Raw genomic sequence first — 15,638 nt, 5'->3', positions numbered from 1 at the left:
ATAAAACCTAATCTTTAATTTCTTTAATTCAATTTATATAGTTGTTATACTAGTAGTAAATAATAATTAAGTACTAACAGCATTCTCATGAACATATACTAAAACTATTAAAACATCTTGTTTACTGAAATAAAATAGAAATATTAAATGAGAATACAAACAAATTAAAATGGAAATAAAAATAGTAAAACTGAACAAACAACACTTAATAAAGACCCAACGAAAAGACTTAAAGTATAATAACATTCCAAATATGAATAAATACTATAATAGTATATTAATAATACTAAAATATCTGCACTTAAATCAGCTCAACTGAGAAAATAAGCTTGAAGTAATTTATAATACATGCTATAATTCTAAAATGATTATTTAAGAAAATAATTTTAATGTAGACTACATGGAATATTTGTACTTTTCAAAATGAATTGGTCACAAAGCACAACTATTTTAAGTGCATTACAAAAATAAAAAATGGTGGTTAAAGATGGTAAGCAGTCACGGGGGTAGTCGTGGCCTAATGCTTAGGGAGTCGGGCTTGTAACCTGAAGGTTGCTGGTTTGATTCTCGCACCGGCAGGAATTGAAGGTGGGGATTGTGAATGAACAGCACTCTCTCCACCTTCGATACCATGACTAAGGTGCCCTTGAGCAAGGACCTTACATAAGGAGAGCAAGAGCTCTCTTGAGCAAGGGCGCTGGAGCAAGGCTGCCCACTGCTCCGGGTGTGTGTTCACTGTGTGTGTGTGTGCATTGTTCACTACTCACTGCTGTGTGTGCACGCACTTGGATGGGTTAAATGCAGAGCACCATTTCGAGTATGGGTCACCATACTTGACAATACGTCACGACTTAACTTCCCTTAAACATACTGAACAACATAATCAACATGAAGGCAATTTCATTTAGACTAGACATAAATTAGAGAACAAGTGTTTAGAGTTGTAAGCGGACAGAAGTTACAACAAATATTACTTTATTGGACATGAAAAATTACTTCAACTTAAAGTTGGGTTACACTCCTTAAAAACAAGATCAAATAAACAATACCTCTTGAAACCAACACACCTTTTATAGAACATGAGGCAGTTTTTTATATTTTAACAAATTTGAGGTAAAGAGTTTTTCTTTGTCATATACATTTTTTTTTTCTCACAAAATATTTAAAAACATTGAACCCAGGGATAAAGCCCAAGAATGACAGAGAGTTTGATCCCTGCCTCCCCAAAAATGCTCTCTTTCTCAGTTGCTGCTCATTATGGTTGCTTCACAGTTCGTTTAAAAATATTGAGCTCATCACACCTTGGGGATAAGAAATATGAAATGGTGCAGAAAAGAGCTGGGTTTGGTTTAGAGGAAATAGGGAAAATTGCAGCTAGTATTTCACAAGCAGAACAGTTGCAGAACCCCAGCAAACAAACGAGTACACATGCAACCTCTCCCATTCACACACTCGGTAAAATTCATTACATAATTTCTTTTTGACCATTAAGTGCATTAAGTGTCATATATGGTTTTTGCCATAATTTCAAGTAAATAAATTGATTTCTGCAGAAAAAAAGAAAACGAAAGTCTAAGAAGGGTGCAAAGTCTTTAACTAACCTTTGTAAATACTGGATTTGGTCTTACTTCTTTGATCCATTCATACTGTACTCCGTAGGCTTGCACTGGAGTGAATTCAAGCATACGCGTTAAGAGGCCTACAAATGTAAAAATAACCGAAAGATGTAGGGTCAGTGGATTACACGTAAGCAAGTTTTGGAAACAGCTGACCACCTCCAAGGTCAAGTGATACACACATGCCACAACATCCAAGTACCCTTAACCACAGCCCACGTCACATAGAGGTGAGAAATGTACAAGCAATCAAACAAAACAAATCTTCGAGAATCTTCAAAATTCACTCATTGTTGCTTTCGTTTCGTCTCAGTTTGTGCAAGTGAGATCCACTGATAAAACAAGCCACGATATATCTTGGCAGGACGGTACGTAACTCTACGACAATATTTCAGTCCTTTCCTTCAAAATCGAGCAGCAGTTCGTACTCAGTGGGGATCGAGAGTACCGTATGCATGAACTCATATAGGACATGACCACACAGGACAAGCGTACAGGATACAAGTCCAATATCAAGGGCAGAAGTCACACAAACATCCAAGCACCAAATTTTACAACACAAGGAGAAAATGTTCAGTTCTGAATCCTTAAATGACCGCGACCCCTTTTGTTATTAGGAAAATAGCCTTTATAGAATTGTTTTTAAAAACACCACACTGTTCATCTGGTCTTTATAACCAACGTGTTCTCGTATCAAATTGTTTCTTGTTTTCTCTAAATAGCATTTTTATCAGAAATCAGTGCAATAGAGCAATTTCAGAAAACAAAAGAATATGTTTCAAAGCTCAGTTACCAGTCATTACTGTGCCTGCTCCCCTAAAGCCTTTGAATAAAATTCAACACCCCCACCCCACCCCGTGCCACCGCGCCTGTCCTAAAACCCTCCCAACAGCCCCAGCAAAACACTCACATTTAAGCAGAATTAGAAAAAGTGCAATCCTCCTTTTGAGGTAACAACCCTTCCCCTTCACTCGTCGTCAAAGTCACGGAATGCAACATGGGTCTGCGTTTGGTCTGCACCAGAACATTAAGGCTCCTTCCCCCCCTCCGCATGTTTTACCGCATCTAAAAAAAAACGTAATGTGGCCCACTGTGTTCGCAGCATGGCAGAGGATGGATGGCGGGGACTTTGTACTACAAAAATGTTTAAAAAAAAAACCTCAATAGATTTGATAGGCAAAATCTTTATCGTCACTTAAGTGAGGTCGAGATAAAGTTTGAAACGACAATCAAGATCTGAGGCACGAGGAAACCAACTGTTTTTTTTTTTTAGATTCAGGACAGAGGTTGTAGACTCAAAAACTAAGGCAAATGTTTCAAGTTCATTTCCTTTCTCAAATAAAACATCAACATACATTTTAGAAAGAAATAAAATTACCCGAGCCTTAGCCTAAACCCAATCCTATTTGACCCAAGAGTGCCGTATCATCTCAGTTCTGAAGTTACCCGAATTCATGCTGCACTGTACCTACTGAATCGTCCAGCATTAAAAACCATGTGCAATTCGACAACTAGCTTGTACAGGGTTCATATAAAGCAACGATTAAGGCAATATGTGTCTGTGCTCCTTATATGGCTAACATACCAATACTCCAGCCTCAATTTTGCAATTCACGCTGCTTGCTCTCCATTCCCTCTCTGTCAGCAGTGTCCTCCCTGAGTCGCCTAATTTCAACAGTCCCACCGAGGTATCCTAAAAGAGCACAAAGTTTGTGTGAATACTCCTAGGCATAGATTTCCCTTGTTTAACAGGCTCAGAAACTTTGGAAAGCCGCGCTGGAAACAGTCCAGACTTTGGACGTCTAAGCAGTTCATTGTCTTTCTCTCTTCAAGAGGCAGACTCTATGTAAACGCCACCGAACAGATGAGTATAGACCTAATCTCACACCTCGATTTCTCTGCTCAACTGATAAAAAATAAACCCCACGGAAGGAAGGCACTTCTAAAGCAAAACAGCTGCGTCTTGCGATGAATGACTTGGTGTGGGAGTGCAATCGGAGGATATGACCTATCCCCCGTCTGAATCCTCTTGTCATCCTCCAACACGGGATGCAATTGCACGTCTTATGGTCGTACCTAAGCGATTAGCCTTCGGCGGTAAAATATGATGTCCGCTAACTATAAAAGCAAGTGCTAATGTGCCCCAATCTGGTGCAGACCGAACTAGATGCCATGAAGCCATCTCAAAGCAGCATACAACTCTCTGTACATCTCCCCCCAGTCTCGACTTCCGCCATCTACAAGCCCACCTCAGCCAACCTGGTGCTCCCCACGGACAATGTGCGAGGAGAACTCGTAGCGGTCCTGGCTGCGGTGGCCGCAGATGTTGCACTCGAAGGGCTGGCGGAAGCCGTGGCAGCCCATGTGGATGGTGAACATGACATGGTCCAGGAAGAAAATGCGACAGTGCTCGCAGCGGAAGGAGCGCACCGGCCGCCCTTCCCCGTCCACCACCTGCATGGATTCCCTCGCTGGTGGCGAGCGCGGGCTTGCCTTGGTAGGTAAACCCCCAGGGACCCCTTTCTCCCTGTCCCCTTCCATGTCCGTTTCTTTGGCGTGACTAGGACTGTGCCGCTCGCGCCCGCGGTGGTTCAAGTTTCCCGGTGGCACCGAGGTGATGACGCACTGTTCCTCTGCCATGCTCTCAGTGTCTGTCGAATCTTGGTAACCGTTGCTTGGCGAGGCGGCATGGCTGCGGGTGGAGGGCGCATCTTCATGACCCTCGCCGGCCTCCCTCCCGGCCAGGCTCATGGAGATGCCCCCTGCACAGTTTAGACGCTGCCCTAGAGGGGTTATGTGAGGGTAGACGGAGCTGATGACTGGGGTGAACTCTGAGAGGCAGGCGGAGTGGGGAGGCATCCGCAGGGAGTGGGAAGGATCCACATCGTTGCTGCCTCCTCTCGGCCCCCGCAAGAAACGCCCTCCTATGCCTGCTAAAGCAGCGGGGTCACCCTCGGAGTGCGAAAGCAACATGTCCCCTTCTTTATCAGGATTGGGGTCGAGTTCATAAGGTGCTTCGGATATATTCAGTCGCATGTGCTTTTCACCTAGAAAGTCAAGGAGCATCAGTATCATTGATCTTTAGTAATGACTAGATTGCACTGAAGTGATATTGTTTCGCAGCTAAGCAATTACCAATACTATTTTTTATAACATTGCTTTTTTTCCAAATCTAATTAAGTGCAACAAAATTCTAAAAACTAAAGCTAAATATACATATACACACACACACACACAAATGGAATAAATTATATAAAATATAAATAAAAAATACATACACTACCATTAAAAAATTTGGAGTACAGTAAGTTTTTTTTTTTTTTTTTTTTTAAGAAATTAAGTCTTTTATTCAGAAAGTGATAGTAAAGACATTTATACTGGAATAATGAAAATTATGCTTTGCCACCACCAAAATAATTTACAGAAATTGTAATAATTTAATTTTCTCAAAATTACATTTATTTCTGTTTTTGATCAACTAAATGCAGCCTTGGTGAGGATAATGGACTTCTTTCAAAAACATTAAAAAAATCTTACCAACCACACTAGTGTATATATCTACACTTTGTTATATTGATCAGCAGTCTATAATTAGACTGAATTAAGTTTCACTAACCTTACAAATTTGCATGTTTAACACTTGAAAAATGTACACAAAAGAGAGTAATGGTTTTCAGCTCAATCTGAATCAGACATAATAACAAACAAAATCAATAAGAAAGTGAGTTATATGATTCAATCCATTATTCAGACTGATTTGCCAACCTGAGTGATGTTCACAAACTTGCATGTTTGCTTTCGGGTATAGTCTGCATATTGTCTCTCTCACTGCATACAGTTCACTAGCTCACAACTTTTCACCCTGAATAGCAGAGCAGAAACACTTCTACTTAGGTACTCAAAGAAATGGGCTTACCCAGAAACTTCTGGGGTGTAGATCTCTTCCTCTTGGTGATGCTATTGGCCAACCGATCAATGAAGGTCATCTTCTCGGAGGAGGACTGGATCAGGGGTTCAGACATCATCTCCGCGTTATGGGACTCGTCACCTGAACATAATGCCAATGTAAAAGCATGTTTATAATTGAATGAGTCCTTGGCTTCAAACATTACCCAATTGCATTAGCCAATACCAGTGAAATTTCACAACATTTTTGAGAGCACAGCAATTTTTATATGGCATTGAATATTCACTAATGTTCAAATGTTTTAGGGTCGGTTTTTTGAAGAAATCTCTCACCAGGGCTTCACTTATTTGATAAATGCAGGAAAAAAAATCAGAACTATTGTGAAATTTAAATTCAGAACAAGTTTCTATTTTAATAATAAAATGTTAAAATGTCATTTATTCCTGTGATGGCAAAGCTCCACATTGTCCTTCAGAAAACATTCCAATACGCTGATTTGGTGCTGAAGAATCATTTTCTATCATCATTAATGTTGAAAACAGTTCTGGAACAGTGCTGTTTAGGCAAGGCAAGGCAAATTTATTTATATAGCACATTTCATACACAGTAGTAATTCAAAGTGCTTTACATAAAAGGACATGAAATAGTCATTAAAAATAATAATAATCACAACAATAAAAACAAGGAATTAAAATTTTTTTTAAATAAAATCACAACAATAAAAACAAAATGATATAAAAATTGATTTAAAAAGAATTTAAAACAGTTAAGAATAGAAAGTGATTATACATAGTGCAATCAGTTCGGACGTAGCACAGTGCTCATTCAACAAATGCACAGCTAAACAGATGAGTTTTGAGTCTGGATTTAAATGTGGCTAATGTTTTAGCACATCTGATCTCTTCTGAAGCTGGTTCCAACTGCGGGTAGCATAATAGCTAAAAGCGGACTCCCCTTGTTTTGTGTGAACCCTTGGTATTTCGAACTGACTCGATCCTAATGATCTGAGTGGTCTGTTAGGTTTATATTCGGTGAGCATATCTGCAATGTATTTAGGTTCTAGGCCATTGAGTGATTTATAAACGAGTAAAAGTACTTTAAAATCAATCCTAAATGTAACTGGAAGCCAGTGTAAGGACCTGAGGACTGGTGTGATATGCTCAGATTTTCTGGTTCTAGTCAGAATCCTGGCAGCAGCGTTCTGGATCAGCTGCAGCTGTCTAATGGTCTTCTTTGGAAGGCCGGTGAGGAGACCATTACAATAATCCACCCTGCTGGTGATAAAGGCATGAACAAGTTTCAATGAACAATCTCCTTTCTGATATTATTGATCTTCTCAGAAAAGAAGGAAGCAAACTCATTGCATTTGCTTACGGAGAGCATTTCAATGTCAACTTTGTCAACTTTATTTATATAGCACCATTAAAAACAACAACTGTTGACCAAGGTGCTGAACAAAATATCAAAACCTTCAATAAAAATGACAACATGACAGATTATGCACACTTAAAATCACTAAATACACACATTAGCTCAATGCTAAGGAAAATAAATATGTTTTGAGCTTTCCCTTAAAACCATGTAGCGTAGTAGCAGTTCTAATGTAAACAGGTAAACTGTTCCAGAGTTTCGGTGCAGCAATGGAAAAAGCACGATCACCTCTCAGTTTCAACTGAGCCCGCGGAACATTTAGTTGTCTCTGGTTGGATGACCTCAGAGACCTTACTGGGTTGTGAATGGAGAGTAGATCAAACAAATATTCAGGTGCTAGACCGTTCAAACATTTAAAAACCAGTATCAACACTTTAAAATCAATTCTGAAACGGTGCAGAGAAATTAAAACAGGAGTAATGTGCTCTTGTTTTCTAACACCTGTATGAAGCCTGGCAGCGGCATTCTGTACCATCTGAAGACGGGCCAAAGATGACTGATTAATGCCCGTATAAAGGGAGTTACAGTAGTCTAATCTTAAGTAGTCTAATCAATTTCACAGGGAATCTGACTTGGGGGGTTTGTCAGTCTCTCAACAGTAGCAAAAAGAGTGTTTTTTTAAGTTACTGTTTATAAGGTTTGAGAAGAAGGTCTGTCTAGCTGTGGCTAGTTTCACACTGAAAGCATGAAGGCTGTCTTTATAGATGCTATAGTGAATTTCAAGTTTCATCTTCCGCCTAATCTGCTCAGCTTTTCTGCATTGTCTTTTCATAGTATTTCTTAGTATTTCTATGGAAACTGCAATACATTTTCCAGGAATCCTTTATGAAAAGAAAGTTCAATTGAACAAAAATATAAATTTTATAACATTAGAAATGTTTTACTGTCACTTTCAATTTAATTTAATGAGTATAATTTAATCAATTTAATGTGTCTTTGCTGAAAAAATAAAAAAAGTATCCAAAAAAAATGTCATTAAATTGCACTGACCGCAAACTTTTGCACAGTAGAGTACTCGCTTACAGTGGGGAAAAAATAATTTGATCCCCTGCTGATTTTGTACGTTTGTCCACTGACAAAGAAATGATCTGTCTATAATTTTAATGGTAGGTTTATTTGAATAGTGAGAGACAGAATAATAACAAAAAATCCAGAAAAACGCATTTCAAAAAAGTTATAAATTGATATGCATTTTAATGAGTCAAATAAGTATTTGATCCCCTATCAATCAGCAAGATTTCTGGCTCCCAGGTGTCTTTTCTACAGGTAAGGAGCTGACATTAGTAGCAGTCTCTTAAAGGAAGTGCTCCTAATCTCAGTTTGTTACCTGTATAAAAGACAACCTGTCCACAGAAGCAATCAATCAATCAGATTCCAAACTCTCCACCATGGCCAAGACCAAAGAGCTGTCCAAGGATGTCAGGGACAAGATTGTAGACCTACACAAGGCTGGAATGGGCTACAAGACCATCAGCAAGCAGCTTGGTGAGAAGGTGACAACAGTTGGTGCGATTATTCGCAAATGGAAGAAACACAAAATAACTGTTAATCTCCCTCGGACTGGGGCTCCATGCAAGATCTCACCTCGTGGAGTTTCAGTGATCATGAGAACGGTGAGGAATCAGCCCAGAACTACACGGGAGGATCCTGTCAATGATCTCAAGGCAGCTGGGACCATAGTCACCAAGAAAACAATTGGTAACACACTACGCCGTGAAGGACTGAAATCCTGCAGCGCCCGCAAGGTCCCCCTGCTCAAGAAAGCACATGTACAGACCGTCTGAAGTTTGCCAACGCTTCAGAGGAAAACTGGGTGAAAGTGTTGTGGTCAGATGAGACCAAAATCCAGCTCTTTGGCATCAACTCAACAGGGCATTGAAAATGGGTCATGGATGGGTATTCCAGCATGAAAATGACCCAAAACACACAGCCAAGGCAACAAAGGAGTGGCTCAAGAAGAAGCACATTAAGGTCCTGGAGTGGTCTAGCCAGTCTCCAGACCTTAAATCCATAGAAAAGCTGTGGAGGGAGCTGAAGGTTCGAGTTGCCAAACGTCAGCCTCGAAACCTTAATGACTTGGAGAGGATCTGCAAAGAGGAGTGGGACAAAATCCCTCCTGAGATGTGTGCAAACCTGGTGGCGAACTACAAGAAACGTCTGACCTTTGTGATTGCCAACAAGGATTTTGCCACCAAGTACTAAGTCATGTTTTGCGAAGGGGTCAAATACTTATTCACTCATTAAAATGCAAATCAATTTATAACTTTTTTGAAATGTGTTTTTCTGGATTTTTTGTTGTTATTCTGTCTCTCACTGTTAAAATAAACCTACCATTAAAATTATAGACTGATCATATCTTTGTCAGTGGACAAACGTACAAAATCAGCAGGGGATCAAATCATTTTTCTGTATTAATAAAAGTACTCCTTTATTTAAGAATCGAAATCAAACCTAGTCCAATGTAAAAATAATTAAATTAAATAATTACTTAAATTATTATTTAGTTTGACTGTTCAGCAGGGGCCCGTTTCAGAAAGAAGGTTAATTGAAAACTCTGAGTATGTTAACCATGAAATGAGGGAAACTCTGGTTTTTCCGTTTCAAAATGGGAGGTTTGTCAAACCCGAGAAAGCAGGGTAAGTCAAGCCTGTTTCTGAAAGAGAGGTAACTTATACTCAGAGTCAGTTACCGTGGTAGCTTTTTTCCTGGGCACAAATCCGTCAAAGAGGAGTTTCACTGGACTGTAGGTCAGTGGTGTAGAAATCAGTTTAAATGAGGCTAATCTGATAACTGACGTTCACTTGATAACATCCTGCCACGCCCTCTGGAAGTAACCCAATAATTAAAATTTCCTTCAGGATTTCCAGAGTGGTTGGATGCAATAATGACACGCATATTCCCATCATCGCACCTTCTGAAAATGAATCGGATTACTGTATGGAATGGAAGGATGCCAGATGGAGGGGTAGTACGAGATATATGCCGTAGCCACCACCACAGCTGGTAAATAAACACAAATTATTCACAATTTATTTGGTCATCTTTATTTCCTTTAAATATAAAAGCAACAGTTATTCTTTTTCCTTTTGGATTTTAAAATTCTTCCAATACTTGACCATCTCCAATTTATCTGTCAGTTGTGCTGGTGCAGGTTCTCCCCCCCATTTTGCGAGCCTCTGCCTTCTTGCTGTCTACTGAGTACAAGTCAGTAATTAATTTCGTTACTCTAATTAATAAATGTAACAGGTTGGATTAGAGAATATATTAGCCTATGTGAAAAGAGCATTAGACTATGTGGAAACTGTGTTTTTAGCTGATGCCACATTCATTTTTTTGCCGTGGGATACCATGAAAATGAATATTAGTTCAATCATTTACAGTTTTCACCTCTGATATTATAAGTGATTAAGAATTAAAGTTACGTGTTGACTTGGAAATATGCAGACGTCTTTTTGTCGGGTGCTGTTGCCATGGTGAATCATAATTTCGGAGCTCCACTGATCATGACTTCTCATAGTCCTGATGGTGCACATGCTAAACTCAGAGTCAACCTACTCAGAGTGGATTGAACTAACTCAGTTCAGCTGTTCTTAAATCAAAAACTCAGAGGTTCCCATCTCAGGGTAAGTCAACTCAGAGTTGGTTGAACCTCCTTACTGAAACGGGCCCCAGGTCTGTTTTTAAAATAAGAATAAAACCGAGCATATTAACAACATAAGAGACTGCAGCAGGTATAAGCTACATTTTAACTCGTACAAACCCCAACGCCTACAGCACAGTAATATTTTACACATAACCACCAGTTTATATTCTCTGTGTTTACAATAATACCTCTCCAAAGCATGTATTTTAATCACGAAGTGCTTTGGACCGTTCACGCGCGTAGCTACATCACCAGCTGTGATCTTCACAGAGCATGAATGCAATAACACTGGAGAGCTTTCAAAAGCAGTCGCCTGTCAGACAGCACTTGAGTAATGAATACTACTGCAGAAAGAATGATATCATGCATTTTAACATCAAATTGGTGCCAAAGCACTGCTGGTTTTGACCTCCCTAGCATTTGTGCGAGTAAATGTGGTATTACCGTGTGCAGGCTGGGTGTTGTGAGCCGGCTGGTGGTCCAGACTCTGTAGGTAGCTGTGACAGCGCTCACGATGCTCCTCCAGGGTGCTCTGCTGCTTGTAGCTACGGCCACAGTAACTACACTTGTAGGGCTTTCCTACTGTAGGGGAGGACACTGAAATATCGAGGAGACAGAATATGAATGCATTTCACACAGCTTTGCAGGTGTTATCTAAACATAAACATTACTAATACAATATTGATGTTGTGGCTAATATAAGGTGTTACCTACTAAAACTATTATTTTTATAAATTGTAATATTTAAAAAAAATTGAAACAATTTTTTTTTTTTTAATATAATATACTAATATTTTCAATACAAATAATAAATATGAATAATGTAATGACTGGTACTGGATTCATCAGACCACAGAATTTCCCTTGTCACAATTTCCCCAAAAACGATATGACACGCTGCTCATCTATGACGTTTGTGGAATAGGAAAACCTACAGACCGCATCTGTCCGTTCAGCTTTAGCGATGTGCGTCATTTCGGAGAAATTCATTACTAAGTCATTTCTCTGAATATCTGCATCCTCATTCAAAGGACCTTACTTAGGCACTACAGGTGAATGCGCTTCATCATTCAAAAACACAAGCAGGATATCCTGTTTTCATAATACTCTAAATGTCATACTAGACCGCTGAATTTTGTTGTCTTTAACTTGATTACATAACCGATCGATGAGGTCTTATTCACGCTTATTAGTCTGCTTGCACAACCCTTAGTAGAGCAACAGGTTTAAAAGGAAGTTTAGCAAAGTTCTAGGCAGCAAAATAATCACCACTTGTATTAAAGGAGAAATAGGTTCAAATGACCTCGACTACATTAATTTCTGCTCTGTGGCAAATCAAAAGGCTTTTTCCATCCCACACACTTTTCCATCCATTTATTTTCCAGCCACAAAGTTCTCTCTCTTTCCTTCTCTTTATTTCTCGCAAATGGCCTCTCTAAAACCACAAAGGCTCACCGGAGTGGGTGCGGAGGTGTCCTGTCAGGGCGTCACGGCGGCGACAGGCGTAGTTACAAAAGGGGCATTTGAAGGGCTTCTCGCCAGAATGGAGCTTGATGTGACGCAGCAAGTTGCCCTTCTGAGTGAAGGAGGCCCCACACTGGTTACATTGGAATGGCCGCTCACCTACCGAGACCAAGACTACCAGTTTTCCCACCGGCCCAAAAAAACAGCAGCACATATTTTCAAGCTAAAATTTTTAAATACGTTCGATCTTTTTTTTGTCAAGAGTTAGTCAAGAAACGCTTACCTGTATGGCTGCGCTTGTGCACCATTAGAACATTGGGACCAATGCAGATCATCCCACATATATCACATTTAAGTTTCCCATTGGGCAGCCGAATGGGACCAGGGGATGCGGACTCAGAGTTGGCCATCTCCCCGCAACCGCTCCCAGCCTGCCCTCGTGTACCTCCGACCATCTCCACGCCACCATCTTCTGCCAACTCGCCCTTTTCATCTTTCCATCCTTCATCCTTCTCCCCGACTCTCCTTTCCGCCAGCGGAGCACCAGCTGCCTCCTCGTCACTATACAGCTCCACCTTGATGGAGTTAGCTGGGAATGGAGAGAAGGTTGTACTTTTATTCACTTGGCAGATGCTTTTATCCAAAGTAGAAATCATCGACTATCAGCGTGGCAGTGAAATTTATGGCAAATGCAGAAATTATTGAGTTTAATGGACAAAAATACTGACCACTGAGTGAACGGCTGGGTGAGGACTGTTGACTGTTTGGTGTGCTCACGGTGGGTCCTCTCAGCCCTGCAAAAAACTCCCGCTCTGTTGAAGAATCTCCACTACCTGAAAACATTAACATGTACAATGGGGTTCAAAATACTTCTTTGCATTTTTACATTTAATGCAAATTTTCCACTATAAATTATATCAGCATGACAATTTGAGTGAAAAGTTGAAATGTAAAAAAATATCTTTTAATTAATTAAAAAAAAAGTTAAAAAAAAAGTTAAAAAAAAAGTTTAAAAAAAAAATAAAATCCCAGATTTTAATGTGAACATGGACATTTGAAACCCACTATGTTATGTCTATGTTAAAAACAAAAGAATAAGATCTGAAAAAGGCACCTTACCTGACATGTACGAACGGCCATTGCAATCGTCAGCATTCATCATCACACCAGCTGCCTGTACCGAGAAAGCATACAAAAAAATATTTCTTAATAAGGCACAAAACATACACACCTTTGAACATGAAATAGCAAAGCAAGTTTTTAAGAAACCTACCATTGGTACATTTTACAATAATACAGTGCACACACAAAGAACGCTAAAATGTATATATTTGGCTCCTCTGATTTCAACTGAAAAAAATAAACTGGTTCACTTGCAGTTTGTTATTTCTTCCTTTCCTGTGTGGTTGCACGGTTCGAGAAGCTGAATAATTTATATGCACACACTGGTCAAGATCTCATTTCTAGCTCAACAGCTGAATTGAGTGTCCATTCTATAGAATTCTAGTCTTAAATGGAGAGCGTAAAGTGCAAGAAACTGCCCTCCCTTTAGCCTGTGACCTATCAGAACACAGGCTGACATCTAAAGCATGCTGATACTAAGCCAAATGCAGGGGTTGTTATGATTTGCCATTACTCAGAAATTTCCACATATTATCAGTCGCTTTGGTGCTGGAAACAAATGCAACCCTTTAGCAAAACAAAATACATGTTTATGTTTATAAAAATATTATTTGACACATCTACTTTCAAATATGAGCCATATTTAAAGAAAGCCTTCAAAGCCTTTAACCATTGGCATGTAAATAGCTCTTTCTGGATGTCTATAAATCAAACAGGACCCCAAATTATTTTATTTTGTCTAAAATTTAGACCCTCGCACATGCTGTTCTATATGACAGGAAATAGCAGGGCTAATAACCTCCCCTTTGATGTAATATTTTACACTAAATAACAACACTAAAACACTAAATAACAACATAAACCAGCATGGCACTTTCCTAAACATTGCTAGTGCATGGCATAAGTGGGAATGAATAGATTTGTTGAAATGGACATGCAAAATAGTCTCCACTCTTAACAGAGAATATTGAAATCTACATAAACTAAAATTAGAAATAAAGATACACCATACATTTACTAATAACAAAATAGTGCACAAGGCGTTTTAAAACAGACAATGAAATGCTACAAGTGGTGAAAAAACACGAAAAGTGACAAGGAGTTGTCAACCTTTCCTTTTACACAAATTATGTACGAACAAATATTTTATTTACAAATAATTTGTTTTTTCCCCCATTATAATACACTTTGGTTCCAGATACAAACTCCTTCTGAAGGACTTTAGATTTATGGTATCACAATTTAATTATTTATTAATTTTTTTCATGGCTAATATGGATCAAAACACATTCAGATATCATAAAGAGCAGGTGTAGGCTCTAGACAGTTGCTATTATACAGCTAGATGACAAACGACATGTTTTCTTTTTCATTCTTTAAAACCTAGAATAAACATGGACTCTTAAAGACAATTATCTTATATTATCTATATGGTTTAATACTTATCTAAACATATACAATAATATATGATATGAACAAACAGGCCTTCAGAAACGTAAGACCTCTTTGTGTTGTAAAAGACAGAAAACATACACAGCTGCAACAGGCAGATCTCATGAATTCACAGTGCTGTCAATGAGTCCAATTACCGCAATAATCGATACAGCCCCTCTCTGTCAGCAATCACACCATAAACAATGCCTGGCGACGAGAACATGATTATCGTGCTCGAGCACTCGTATGTTTAGTAACTTTTCATGCACCGTCGTGCTGCAGAGGAGGATTGACAGACAGCACGCAGAATCATGTCAATCCTGTCTGTCTAGAGCAACACTAGCTAGCAACCGCTGCTAACCAGCTAACGAGACGTGACAGCTCACAATAAGCCAAAGACATCGCTAAACTAACTCACAAACGAAAGAACTAGCGTTGCTGACAACGCAATCCAATCGGCAGCCTCCGGTCGTGAAATACAGTCGATCTTTAGACGTGACAAACTAAAGCGGAATTATGTTTCCTGAGAGCCCGCTGGCGTTGCTATGGCACCCAGCACTCGACAGATGCGTCTAGCCGTGTAAACCCTCCCAATCAGAGCATAGTTACCTGACCTAATGTCACTTTCCTTGAATAACCGCTATCGATTTTACACGGTGAGTATTTTTTTTCTTACCTGACGATCGACTGTGATTGCAATATTTATACAGCAGAAGCGCCGTTTGTTTTCTCTGGCGAAGGCAGCATCTCCGGGATCTTTTACCTGAAACCCCAAACAACTTCCGGGCCTATGCCGGGATACAGGCCCGAATAACCTATAACCGAAAACTCGTGATTGGGAGGGATTATCGAATGCATCGATCCTCATGCTACAGGTTAGGAAATACAAAGCTACAGGTTAGGAAATACAAAGCTATACGCAAAAGCCACAAACGCCACATATTATTATTATTCAATTTCGATGACAGTGTCAGTAAAAGTGGCTTTTTGTTGAACGTATAAGTTAATTAGAACAAATGAC

At 39.4% G+C, this 15,638-nt stretch overlaps 1 protein-coding gene across 4 annotated transcripts; it reads right to left on the bottom strand.

Moving 5' to 3' along the window:
* Positions 1-933: 933 nt before the first annotated feature.
* Positions 934-15,432, bottom strand: ikzf4 (IKAROS family zinc finger 4). Of its 4 annotated transcripts, none has more exons than XM_058762860.1 (8): positions 15,294-15,432; positions 13,181-13,235; positions 12,790-12,894; positions 12,345-12,650; positions 12,053-12,235; positions 11,042-11,194; positions 5,533-5,664; positions 934-4,663 (listed from the first exon to the last, which is right to left on the bottom strand). In XM_058762860.1, the coding sequence occupies exons 2-8, from the start codon at positions 13,221-13,223 to the stop codon at positions 3,867-3,869; spliced, it is 1,719 nt and encodes a 572-aa protein (XP_058618843.1). In that variant the 5' UTR covers positions 13,224-13,235; positions 15,294-15,432; the 3' UTR covers positions 934-3,866. The 4 variants fall into 4 exon arrangements, with proteins under 4 accessions (XP_058618843.1, XP_058618846.1, XP_058618844.1 ...); XM_058762863.1 differs by having other exon boundaries at positions 12,053-12,220; XM_058762861.1 differs by lacking the exon at positions 15,294-15,432 and adding an exon at positions 15,036-15,210.
* Positions 15,433-15,638: the final 206 nt, after the last annotated feature.

The sequence above is a fragment of the Onychostoma macrolepis genome, chromosome 23 (genome assembly GCF_012432095.1).
Source record: "Onychostoma macrolepis isolate SWU-2019 chromosome 23, ASM1243209v1, whole genome shotgun sequence".
Taxonomy (NCBI): domain Eukaryota; kingdom Metazoa; phylum Chordata; class Actinopteri; order Cypriniformes; family Cyprinidae; genus Onychostoma; species Onychostoma macrolepis.
Note: the sequence above shows the minus strand (reverse complement) of the source record. Positions and strands in the feature narration are given on the sequence as shown.

Coding starts and splice junctions, on each gene's coding strand:
- ikzf4 (XM_058762860.1), bottom strand. CDS start 13,223: ATGATGAATGCTGACGATTGCAATGGCCGTTCGTACATGTCAG. Junction 12,895..13,180: donor TGGCCGTTCGTACATGTCAG/GTAAGGTGCCTT, acceptor TAATGTTTTCAG/GTAGTGGAGATTCTTCAACA. Junction 12,651..12,789: donor ACCCAGCCGTTCACTCAGTG/GTCAGTATTTTT, acceptor CTCCATTCCCAG/CTAACTCCATCAAGGTGGAG.